This window comes from Lethenteron reissneri, chromosome 66 (assembly GCF_015708825.2).
Source record: "Lethenteron reissneri isolate LAM-NWPU_2019-01 chromosome 66, ASM1570882v1, whole genome shotgun sequence".
NCBI lineage: Eukaryota > Metazoa > Chordata > Hyperoartia > Petromyzontiformes > Petromyzontidae > Lethenteron > Lethenteron reissneri.
The window spans coordinates 5,243,269-5,255,566 of NC_083844.1; the positions used below are offsets into that span (position 1 = coordinate 5,243,269).

The 12,298-nt window shown below is 44.8% G+C and overlaps 1 protein-coding gene across 1 annotated transcript in view; it reads right to left on the reverse strand.

Annotated features, from left to right (window-relative positions):
* Window positions 1–7,139: 7,139 nt before the first annotated feature.
* The window catches only part of LOC133359831 (receptor-type tyrosine-protein phosphatase beta-like), a 30,375-nt gene continuing 25,216 nt past the window's right edge, over window positions 7,140–12,298 (reverse strand). The window contains exons 8-9 of the mRNA XM_061578372.1: window positions 8,933–9,061; window positions 7,140–7,524 (exon numbers count right to left, since the gene is read on the reverse strand). Coding sequence (XP_061434356.1) covers window positions 7,401–7,524; window positions 8,933–9,061 — 253 coding nt within the window. The 3' untranslated portion in view covers window positions 7,140–7,400. The remainder of the gene's footprint in view (window positions 7,525–8,932; window positions 9,062–12,298) is intronic.

A 12,298-nucleotide genomic window follows, 5' to 3' on the forward strand; every position in this document is an offset into this window, starting at 1 on the left:
GCACTCGGAGGTTTTGCAAGAAATAGGTGACGTGGAGGAGGCAGAGGAGGTTATCTCTACAAGTGAGATTAAGTAAATGTTGGGAATGTGGGAGAAACTTTCAGACTTTATTCAAAAGAAGCACCTAGAAAAAGTTTCAACTGGGCGTGCGACGGCGCTATTTAATGACACTTGCCTAACTCATTTCAGAAACATTCTGAAATGGAGGATGAAACAGACCTCATTGGATAGGTTTTTATCGAAAACCCCTGCAGATGAAAATGAGGAAAGTGTTGCAAAAAGGGCAAAAATCAGCGAATAAGATTCAGTTATTCCGTTCAGCCTTTCTCCTCCAATTCCGTCAGCATCTGATCTCCAAGGTAAATGCTGTACATTATACATGTACTTAATAAAGCCAGTTTATTGCAGTACATTATATTGTATGGTGTTTTAATACAATATTCGTTATTTATAAGTACATTTTTCTTATTTAAAAACATGTAGCAAAAAAAATTGCAGTGTTTTGTTGGGGTCTGGAACGGATTAATGGCATTTAAATTCATTCCAATGGGAAAATTGATTTGACGAGTTCCGTCGCGGAACAAATTAGACTCGTAAGTCAAGGCACCACTGTATATCGAGAAGTGTTTGCATATCGGGGACGCCCTACACCATACGGGCTACGGAAAGGCTGCGAAAAACATTGAAGCTGACTACCCAAGTAGAATCCAGTATGGAACGGTTTCTCTTCAAGGCTCGTGTTGAAAGAGACAAATATAACATTGCATATTCTTATTGTGTGAGAGACAACGAGATGAGGTGAAAGAGAATCTCATCCCCCAACATTGAGTTTATGTTCTAGATTTGAAGCTTTCGTGACTGCAAGGATTCATATTCTTAGGTTGTTTCGGTAAAGTCACGTAGGTAAACAAATAAAATTTATGAAAGTAAAATAAAAATTAAATAAAATCACGACGTTTCGGAGGCAACACAAGCCTCCGTCTTCAGGTGGAACCGTCACAGCACGATAGCTGTAACAAGTAAGAGAAATTCCAAGATAACAGTCCTTGTATATATACTGGTTGAGGGTGGGAGGAGCCAAGGTAGGCCCTGGATATTATTATTGTGAGGTTCGGTGCGGTTGAAGCATGCTGTTAGGAATGAGCCTTTGGTGTGTAGACTGGTTGAAAAGAGTTGTTAAGGTAAGGCTGATGTAAAGGTACGTGTAAATGGGACTGAGCTTTTTGTTATGTAGAGATGGTGAGGATGAAACCGCTGCCAGGAATGAGTCTTTGTTGTGTAGACTGGTTGAACTGGGAGGTTCTAAGAGTTGTTAAGGTGCGGCTGATGCAAAGGTGCGGCTGCTGTGAATGGGACTGAGCCTTTGTTATGTAGATGAAACAGCAATTTTGCTACGTTGTTGGAATTAATTCTAGATTTGCCAAATATGTGTGGTAAAACTTAAAGTAGGAAAACCATTGTGTGAAAAAATAAGAATAAACTATACGGTAACTGAAGAATAGTGCCTGTCAAATACGATGGTCCAATTATGTGTATTACTGGTTTTGCTTGTTTGTGAGCGTGAGAGTTGGAGCGTGCCTTTTGCATGTGTAGTGGGTACAGACTCGCAACACGTTTATTCAGAAAATAAACACAATAACATTTCTCCCTGACACGAAGGGGTACTGACCCTTCGTGTCAGGGAGATACAGCCTCCGGGCTAGCGTGTCCTACCCAACTCGGGACTACACTCTCTATCGGGTCTCCGGGTCTCACCACTGGCCCACTAGAACACGGCTCCAACAAGAGCCTGAGTTGAGGGCTCCCAGGGTCCTAGGCTTGGGATGTCTTCAGTTCTTCGAGGGGACGACCACCCCCGGTCTCGTTCAGAAGACTGGCTTTTATACACGTGTCGGGGCTCACTCCGCCCCAAACTACTCCTCCCTTCTCGAACCCCTGTTGACCTATTGGCATAGTAGTAGACTAACATGCACGTAGCGCCTTAACAATGTCGCTACATCACTCCCCCCACTCCCTCTCGTAGCATACAGCCGTCTCGGCTGTCAACAATCCCCTTAACAAATGTAATAACGAACATGCAATGTACGTGAGCCTCTGAACAATCAACATGAACGAAACCAAAATATATAATTAAACTACCCGTCATAAATACCCAAGCCCGACTGTACAAATGTACAGCATTTACATAAATACGAGTCATGTCAGCCGCGCGTGAGTCCATGACCCGCCCCCTCTCCCCATATGACGTACTCTAAACAATGCAATAAAAGGCAACAAAGAATGACCAACAGTGTGCGGTACTCATTGGGAGCTTGTGCAGAAGTGTATGTTTTGGGAGGGTCAAGAAAATCGTTGGGTTTTGGACCGAGTTCTCGTGACCGGACGCGACAGGAGCACATACCAGCTGCGACGACCCCAACGAATTTGCAAGCATTGCGGGCAAACGATGTGCACCACAACAGCAGGCCCCCTCCATTGTTTAAATAATTTGGGTGATGTCCCCACTGCGACCTGCGGGCAGTGGAGCCACGCTTTGTCACCCGAATTCCACCTGTGGTCAGAGGTGCGCGAGCCCTGAAGACGCTCATTAGCCATTTGCCGTGACTCTGAATTCATCCTTGAAGCCTCCCGTGCCTCAGTCAGCTTCTCGCTGTTAAAACGAAGTGAATCTGCAATTTTAGAAGTGGTTTTAGAGGGAATTATACCGAATTGAACGTCAATTGGGGGGTCGTGGTCTCTGCTGTACATAAGGTAAAAAGTCGAAGCATGAGGGGCCATGTGGTACGTGGCTAACACACGTGGGATGCGCAAATCCCAAATCTTGCTAGGATTCGCTCACCTGGTGGCTGAGCATCACTGCGGATATCCGATTTAACCGCTCAACCATTCCATCAGTTTGTGGGTGGTATGGTGATGTACGCACTTTCTGAGTGCCAAGCAGGTAGCACACCTCACGCAGCAATTTAGAAGATACATTTTTTCCCCTGGTCTGTAAGTAGCCTTTCCGGCACCCCCGTATCCATAACGTACACGTTGAGGAATGCTACCGTGATGGCCGCCGCGGATTGTTTAAGGAAAGGCCAGGCCATGGGCAATCGTGTAAAGTATTCTGCCCCAACCAATAAAGACTTATTCCCGCGAGGGGTGGCGGGAAAAGGCCCCAAGATGTCAAAAGCGACAAGCTCATTGATCTGTGAAACTTTGATAGATTGTAATGGTGGGTAGCAGGGCTTTGCCAGGCGATTCCGATATGCACACCGGACACATCCCTTTAGCAAGTCGGCAACGTCAGCAGATATGCCCGGCCAGAAAAAAAGTCCTTATGGATCATATCGAGCGTTTTGTGCACACCTAGGTGCATCAGCCGCTCGTGGACGGCCCACACAATATTCCCACGCAGGGCTGTGGGCACCACGACAACATGTCGGAGGGCAGCTTCATCCCGGCACATCAGTAGGCTATCTTTCAGAATTATTGTTGCTAAGCACCCTCGACTATCGACCTTTTCTGGTCACCCACTGCTCCTCTACACATGTGAAGAAATGTGATATGTGCATAGCTCATTCAACACAGCATCCAGGTCAGATCCCCTCCAGATTATACAAATGAGGGTCGTATAAAAGGCAAATAAAAACACGGAGGAGAATAAAAGACAGGTGGCACCAGCGAGGGCTGATCCACCGCTGGAGTGTGGGATAACCACACCCGAGTTCACCTGGAGGGCCTGATCCACTGCTGGAGTCTGGGGCAACCACACCGAGTGCTCCTGGAGGGCCTGATCCACTGCTGGAGTGTGAAGGTCTGACAGTGTAGCAAGTGTGGAGCAGTGGTTCTCAACCTTGCTTGGCTACGACCGTACTGTTACCCCCTTGTTGAATTTAATTTCAACCGAGTAACCCACTCCCCTTCCATGACTCAACGTGGTTCAGATAAATAAATATCACGAATAACAAACGTTGATATTTTAACCAATCGTTCGTACGTAGCCAACTGCTAATCGGAGGTGTGAGGGGGGGGGGCGACTAACTAAACGCAACGAAATTTAATAAAAAATAAATAAAAATACAACTTTCTTACGATAGTTTGTGGCAGGTTATACACTTTATTTGAAGGTGTGTATTCCATGGAGGTAATCGTAAAAAAAATGATAACGATTTGCTGCTAAGATTGCGAGCGATGAGTTGTACCATGTGGAAACTCGTGCGTCGAATTACATCGCCTGATGAGAAAATCCGTCCGAGTACAGAAAATCATTTGCCCATCGTGGCAGAAGGGGGCAGGGGTTACTTTCTTGAAAAGAGCGGCAATCGGAAAATTCACGATCTGCTAACTCTAAAAGCTTATGGGAAAACGAGGGTTTGGTTCGCAGTTCTGTTAACCCCCATCATGTTTGTGTTTATTGTGTTTGTTTTTGTAGCGTTCTGAACCCGTGCCCCCTACTGTGACATCTATGGAAAGGAGCCTTATAGGTCATCAGATTCCTCCTGAAGTATAAATATTCTGATTTTGTAATACGACACCCTACGTTTATCTTATGTGACCCTACATCAATCGAAGCATTACACAGGAAGTATTTTTAATGTAAAATATAAATATTGTCGAGTGTTTAAATATACCTTGCACGGTTAATGTATAGAATGAAAAAAAAATGTGCTTTACAATACTGTACACGTATCGACGCGCGGTACTGAGCACGTATCGGCGTACGGTACTTCACACTACAGGGCAAAAGATTGCGGGTGGCTGAATCCTTGCTTTCTCCTCACTGGAAGCTGGCTGGGAGCACCACCACGTGGCCTGGGAGATTAAATGGAGACGAGATGGCCGCTGTGCTACAGCAGCAACATCATTACGAGCAAAATTTCGATTTAAAGCTTTCGTGATTGCTGGGATTCGTCTTCTTGGTTTTTTCGGTAAAATCACATATAATGGAAATAATGAAATAATAAGAAATAATTTTATAATTCTCACGACGTTTCGTCCACAACGCAAGCAGCCGTCCTCAGGTGAAGAACAGGTCTGTCGAGAAGACAGAGTCATTCAGACTCTGTCTCGGCTGCTTGCGTTGTGGCCGAAACATCGTGAGAATTATTTTATTATGTTTTATTTTTATTATTTCCATTCTACGTGACTTTACCGAAAGAACCAAGAAGATCATTACGAGCAGTGCGGTGCCGAAGCTGTACAGCAGAAATCTCGTGGGGTAAACCTCGAATGGTCAAGCTGTCAGCGGAGGGTGCAATTGGCGAACTCTACACCTCGATACATTTGCCGAAAAACCGAGATGGCTAAACCCGCGAGAGGGAAGGGTTTGCTGTATGGCATCAAACTGCGTGTCATGTTACCTTGATAGCGACCTCTTGTAGTAAACTTTCTGATGAACACTTTGATAGCAGCTGAAACTTACAGAAAATTAGCTCGATAATCCGTCCTTGCATGTCTCATGCAGAAGTGTTTGTGAAAAATATGAGTAAATTGATGCGGGTGTCGGTAAAGTTTTTTCAAAGCAGATGCTCCTGATAAAGCTAAGTACGTGTCATAACGAATGATAAAGTTTCGTCATTAAGTAACATTTTTAAATGGAACAAATGGGTATGAAAATGTAAGATGTTTCATTTATTTCCCTTTACTTTCATGTATGATAACTAAACCTGCAGGTTACCTTTAAACCAGTTGTATTGCGTAGTGGATACATATCGATTACATTGTCTTATAAAGTGGATACATATACATTATAGTAAATAGAAATCAAAAATAATTATACATGCAGATATGGTGGTGCACCATCCATGTTACAAGAGTACCTTTACCCATACAATTGGTAAAATGAATACATTTTAACGTGGAATTTGCAAAGGGGTCAGGTTTGGCATTTACCGTGCTTGTGAAAATTATATTATTTCATGCACGTTTGATTCGTATCTCAGTCTTCCATCCTGCGTGTCCGTGACTCGGTCGTCACCATGTGACCACAAAGGAGTCCCGACAGTCAACCGATTCTCTTAAAGAATAACAACAAATGAACACATTTGATTGATTCACCCCTATATAGTCTATGTAAGTAAATAATACATATATTTATATCACCCAATGTTATATTTGGCATCATCCATGGCTTCGTATTGTTCGGGCCAGCTGTCTCTACTTTTACCCAGAATGTGGACCCGATGCAGACAATCCATGGCTTTGATCGATCTTCCACGGAAATTATGTGCACAACCCAAAATCTAATGCATACAAAACATGGCATTTGCGGATACTTGAAGCGTACATTAAAATAAACATAACAATTATCTGCTGGTATTGTGCCTGTGGTTACCCAGTGTCGACCATAGAAGGTATTACGCCTCAATGCCCAATTCACAAATATGAAGGAGGGAGGCATCATCAGAGCAGTGCAATCGACTGCATATGACGCAGTCATCTGGGACGACCACCTCAATGTAAAATTATAGTTTAAAAGTTTTCGTGACTGCAGGGATCCATACTCTTTAGTTCTTTCGGTAAAGTCACGTAGATATAAAATAAAATAAATTAAATCACGATGTTTCAGGCGCAACACAAGCGTCCGTCATTAGGTGGGACAACCACAGCAAGAAACAATTGTTGAACTGGGCAAAAGTGCTGCTGCAACAATAGGCCATCTAGGCAAGAGGAGGGGAGGAGCCAGGGGGGAGAGACAGGGAGGGTGGGAGTGTGGGTTAGGGGGAGTTGAGGACACAAGCACGGCAAAAAAATGAATCTATCCAGATTAATACACGCAGAAATAACTTCAACCCGGAAGATGGATACAGATTGAGCAATCATTGGAAGGATGTTATTAACCAGTTAAAACCATCCAATACTGCTTTTGGCCTGCCTTTATATCCGCATCTCTAGTTTCCTAACCCTCCCACTCCCAGCTCCGCCCACTTCCCCTCCCCACACGGGCATTTTTGCCGTGCTTGTGTCCTCCACTCCCCCTACCCCACACCCCCACCCTCCCTGTCTCTCCTCCCTGCCCCCCCCCCCCCCCCCTTCTCTTGCCTATATGGCCTCTTGTTACAGCCCACTTCAGCAATTGTTTCCTGCTGTGGTTGTCCCACCTGATGACGGACGCTTGTGTTGCGCCCAAAACGTCACGATTTATTTATTTAATTTTATACCTACGTGACTTTACCGAAAGAACCAAAGAGTATAAAACTTATAGTTGTTACTCTTCACCTACATCAGCCATTCGAAGACTTATTTATAGAGTTCCACTGAGACCATTAATCTTGCATAGGTACCCTTAGACTCGTACAGAGACCTATAATAAGTAACATTTTATAAAGAGCCCTTAAACAGTTGTTCTCAGGGCTCCTCAGTAGGGGAGCCGTTTTTTACATCGAACAGAAGGAAGTGGTGAGTGACTTGAATGGCTATTTCACAATGAGGTATGGATTGTCGGGGACGAGATAGGTGGGATCGGAACTGCCCTCGGTCTTGGCATCATCTTCTCCTGTCTTCGATGGTATACCTGAGTGGTGGTCCACTTGGGGTGTACTTGAATAAGATGAAAAGAAACGTTTGAGTACGATGATCCAACACACATGTAACATAATAATAATAATCCCTATTTTTACAAAGCGCCACTCACAAGTATAGATACAATCTAAGCGAAATAGAAAGCTGATAATAACTTTCAATTACGCCCGAAACTCGAATAAAATGAAGAACTGTGATGAAAGCGAATAATAATAACATGCATTAAAAGTTTAAACCGTCGGAAACATTACATTTTTATGCGAGTTATTTAAACAAGTGTCAGTGATTTTGACGTAAATAATTTTGTTGTTTTTATAAGGAATACAAAGATAATGAAATCCAATACAAATATAGTCGAACCAACGCCGGTAACTCACGATTCAGAAAGTTTTTTTTTACCTCGGCCTAAATTCTGATGATGAATCACAATCAATGGTATGCTTAAATATCTCGTTAGAGTACGAAATATGAAACAAAACTTTCGATTGTAGTTGAGTTTGTTGAGCCAACTTGCCACAATTAAGCTAAACTTAACTCACTTTTCACACAAAAAGCTGGAGAGCAGCACAGACTGTTACTAATATAACGTTAAAACAATAGACACATTTAAGAATTACACTGGTCTACAATTTTTTAGACGTCTGCTTCAGAGATGAAATGTGTTGTTTATTATGGATTTTGATGTGCTGAATTCAAATGTGACAATCAAAACAACTGATTGTCTACTGTTCCCAAGATATTTAAGTTTTAATATTTTACGTCTATGTATATTGTGTAGATAGAGTTTTACTCATAAATTGTAAACCTAGGTATTTGCATATGTTTATGGTTGCTTTACATGATAACATGTCAATAAATCAGCAAAAGGGTTATATAAATAAAATGTGTTATGAAACAAAAGGCAAAACACTATTAAGTATATATAAGTACATAGTTTAGTCCTTATTCAGTGTCTACTCTGCGCTTCTTGGCTTGTCTCTTGTATGCATTAAATTGATCATATCTTGTCACCGTCAAGCAATAGCCTGCAATAATTGATGGGCTCCATTTGCCCTGATAGCGTTCATCCATTGTTGCAATGTCCTGCAATGTCTGGACGTTTTGAAGGTGTATTCACTTCAAAAGTAACATCATATTTTAATTTGCGTTTGTTTTCATTTTGGAATAGTGAGATATAAAAGGACTGCTACTAAATCGAGTTGAATTCGATTTAGATTTTTAAATCGACGAAACCTGGATCAGAATGTGATACATTTTAAATGTAAAGTGTAAATGTTTCTAGCTTATATAAAGTATTACCCATATAATTGTTCATTGCATGAACTAGGCGCTTACATTCAGCATGATTATAACTCGTTTAAAATTGGATTACCTATACTAATAGCAACTTGTGTCACTTTTATGTAATTGTGACTTGCCCACGTACCAATTATCCAGATCTTCATAAGTGGAGTCGTCAGGAATCACGTATTCATTGCCGGCCTTATAACTTGCATCACAAACATCCTTTTTCATGTCACTTGGTATAGCTGGGAGATCGTCCCATTTTCTTGTGCTTTAAAAATAAAATGGCATTACATTAGATTGCTGAGTATTTTTTATTTCAACATGCAGGCAATGTGCATAAAGTACTGCTATCGGAAAGGTAGCTAAACTGATGTTGCCGGCCTCAAACCGCAACAACACTATCCACTGCGCTGTCACTCCATGCCCGATAATATTTAATGTAATTATTCACTTCAGAAATAAGGACTTGAATCGTGTTCTTCTTTGTCGAAACATATTTACAAATAGACAGTTTACATCAATGGAAGCTCCTGCCCTCCAACTTGTGACTTACGGAATCTACATGTTTTAGCTCATTGTAGTGTTTCCAAAATTGCTATTTAAAAATTGCCATTTAATGCGGAAGCCACGGGAGCCATGCACTTTTTAATAACTAGATTTAAAACTCATGTCTTGAGAACTGCGTTTTATGTTTCGTTTGTGCTTCTCGCACCTCCGATGAGCACCGCTGAATACGTAAGGTATGAAACAAGTTCAACATGTGTACATACAGTGAGGGAAAAAAGTATTTGATCCCCTGCTGATTTTGTACGTTTGCCCACTGACAAATAAATGATCAGTCTATAATTTTAATGGTAATTTTATTTGAACAGTGAGAGACAGAATAACAACAACAAAATCCAGAAAAACGCATGTCAAAAATGTTATGAATTGATTTGCATTTTAATGAGAGAAATAAGTATTTGACACCTCTGCAAAACATGACTTAGTACTTGGTGGCAAAACCCTTATTGGCAATCACAGAGGTCAGACGTTTCTTGTAGTTGGCCACCAGGTTTGCACACATCTCAGGAGGAATTTTGTCCCATTCCTCTTTGCAGATCTTCAAGTCATTAAGGTTTAGAGGCTGACGTTGGGCAACTCGAACCTTCAGCTCCGTCCACAGATTTTATATGGGATTAAGGTCTGGAGACTGGCTAGGCCACTCCAGGACCTTAATGTGTTTCTTCTTGAGCCATTCCTTTGTTGCATTGGACGTGTGTTTTGGGTCATTGTCATGCTGGAATACCCATCCACGACCCATTTTCAATGCCCTGGCTGAGGGAAGGAGGTTCTCACCCAAGATTTGACGGTACATGGCCCCGTCCATCGTCCCTTTGATACGGTGAAGTTGTCCTGTCCCCTTAGCAGAAAAATACCCCCAAAGCACAATGTTTCCACCTCCATGTTTGACGGTGGGGATGGTGTTCTTGGGGTCATAGGCAACATTCCTCCTCCTCCAAACACGGCGAGTTGAGTTGATGCGAAAGAGCTCCATTTTGGTCTCATCTGACCACAATACTTTCACCCAGTTGTCCTTTGAATCATTCAGATGTTCATTGGCAAACTTCAGACGGGCATGTATACGTGCTTTCTTGAGCAGGGGGACCTTGTGGGCGCTGCAGGATTTCAGTCCTTCACGGCGTAGTGTGTTACCAACTGTTTTCTTGGTGACTATGATCCCAGCTGCCTTGAGATCATTGACAAGATCCTTCCGTGTAGTTCTGGGCTGATTCCTCACCGTTCTCATGATCATTGCAATTCCACGAGGTGAGATTTTGCATGGAGCCCCAGGCCAAGGGAGATTGACAGTTCTTATTTGTTTATTCCATTTGCGAATAATCGCACCAACTGTTGTCACCTTATCGCCAAGCTGCTTGGCGATGGTCTTGTAGCCCATTCCAGCCTTGTATAGGTCGACAATCTTGTCTCAGATATCCTTGGAGAGCTCTTTGGTGTTGGCCATGGTGGAGAGTTTGGAATCTGATTGATTGATTGCTTCTGTGAACAGATGTCTTTTATACAGGTGTAGGGGTTATTACGGGAGAAACGGCGGACAACAAACACAGGGCTGTCGGCACTCACATACACGGGGGGTCACACCGACGTCCGCATCAGTTATTGCCCACGCCCCCAGCCCTCGGAGGCGATCCCTATAAAAGGTGGAACCCAAAGAGCTCGAGGGGGGTTCGACACGAAGCTGACCAGTGAAGATCCAAGACTCGGAGATTAGGCCCTGGGACTCCCCGGTCTCGCTGTCCTTATAAGGGCCGAGCCGGGTAAGCCAGTGGCGCGGCCCAAGAGCTTCCAGACCGCTGCCCTTATCAGGGCAAGGCTGGTTAGCTGGTGCCGAGATCTGTGCTTGCCAGGGCCAGATCAGTCAGCCTCCCGTAGCCCAGTAGAGGAGGACTGGGGGACAGGACAGAGGGCTTAGTACTAGGGTGGGTTTCCCATAGTACGGGTGAAGGGGCCGATACCCCTTCAACTATTGTATCTGTCCCGGAGTTAATAAACAGTGTGTCTCAACTTCGACATCGTCTCCTCCTCTACTTACTACATCTGGTGTTGGAAGTGGTCCAAGCATGGATACGAGACGGAAGACTCGTGCCCAAGACCCAGGAGAGGATGACGACGAGGGAGGGGCAGTGCAAGACATCGCCGCCGACGTACCTGCACAACAGCTGCCGGCTCCGACATCGGCGGGGTCGTCGGAGAGGGCCGGGACGTCGACTGACGAGTTGGCGTTGGCTCACTCGCGGCTGGCGGAGCTCTTGTATGCAGCGGCCGCTATGCTGGAACAAATAACTCGCCTGGGGCCGGGAGGAGCGACGCGGCGGGAAGATGGACAACGCCCGCCAGAAACTCCCGCCTTTACAACAGCGGGGCGACTCGAAATTCCCGCCACGAAGACAGTAGGGGCGGAGGGAGGAGTCCCAGCTCGTCACGCGGGGGACGGTGCCCAGCCAGCAGCCGCCACGTCATCGGCGGAGGCGGGTCGCGGTGGCGGCCTATCAGGGGTTGCAACGTCACCACCAGCGGACGCCAGCACCGACCAAGCCCCGACCAACACGTCACTGACGGCGCGACACCCATTAGAGTCCGCCATTACTCATACAGTACGGGGACGCGCTACGGATGCTGCAAGAGGATCGGAGACGGAGCCGACATTCCAGCAACGCCTGCCGGCCCTGCAGGTATTTGTTGCAAGCGACGGCGATTGGGGGGGGTTCCAGCGCCGGTTCTTGGCCCACCAAGAGATGGCAGGCTGGTCGGACAACGAGGCGCTGTGTGCTCTCCCGGCGTTACTGGACGGCGACGCCCTGGGCACCCTCACTGCTGCACCCAAGTCGGCTCGCTCCACCATTCAGTCGGCGCTGCAGCTGCTGGCCACCGTTTATGGGCCGCCCTCCGATTGTCGCCAGCTCTTCTATGAACGGCAGAAGGGTCACAAGGAATCGCCACTCGC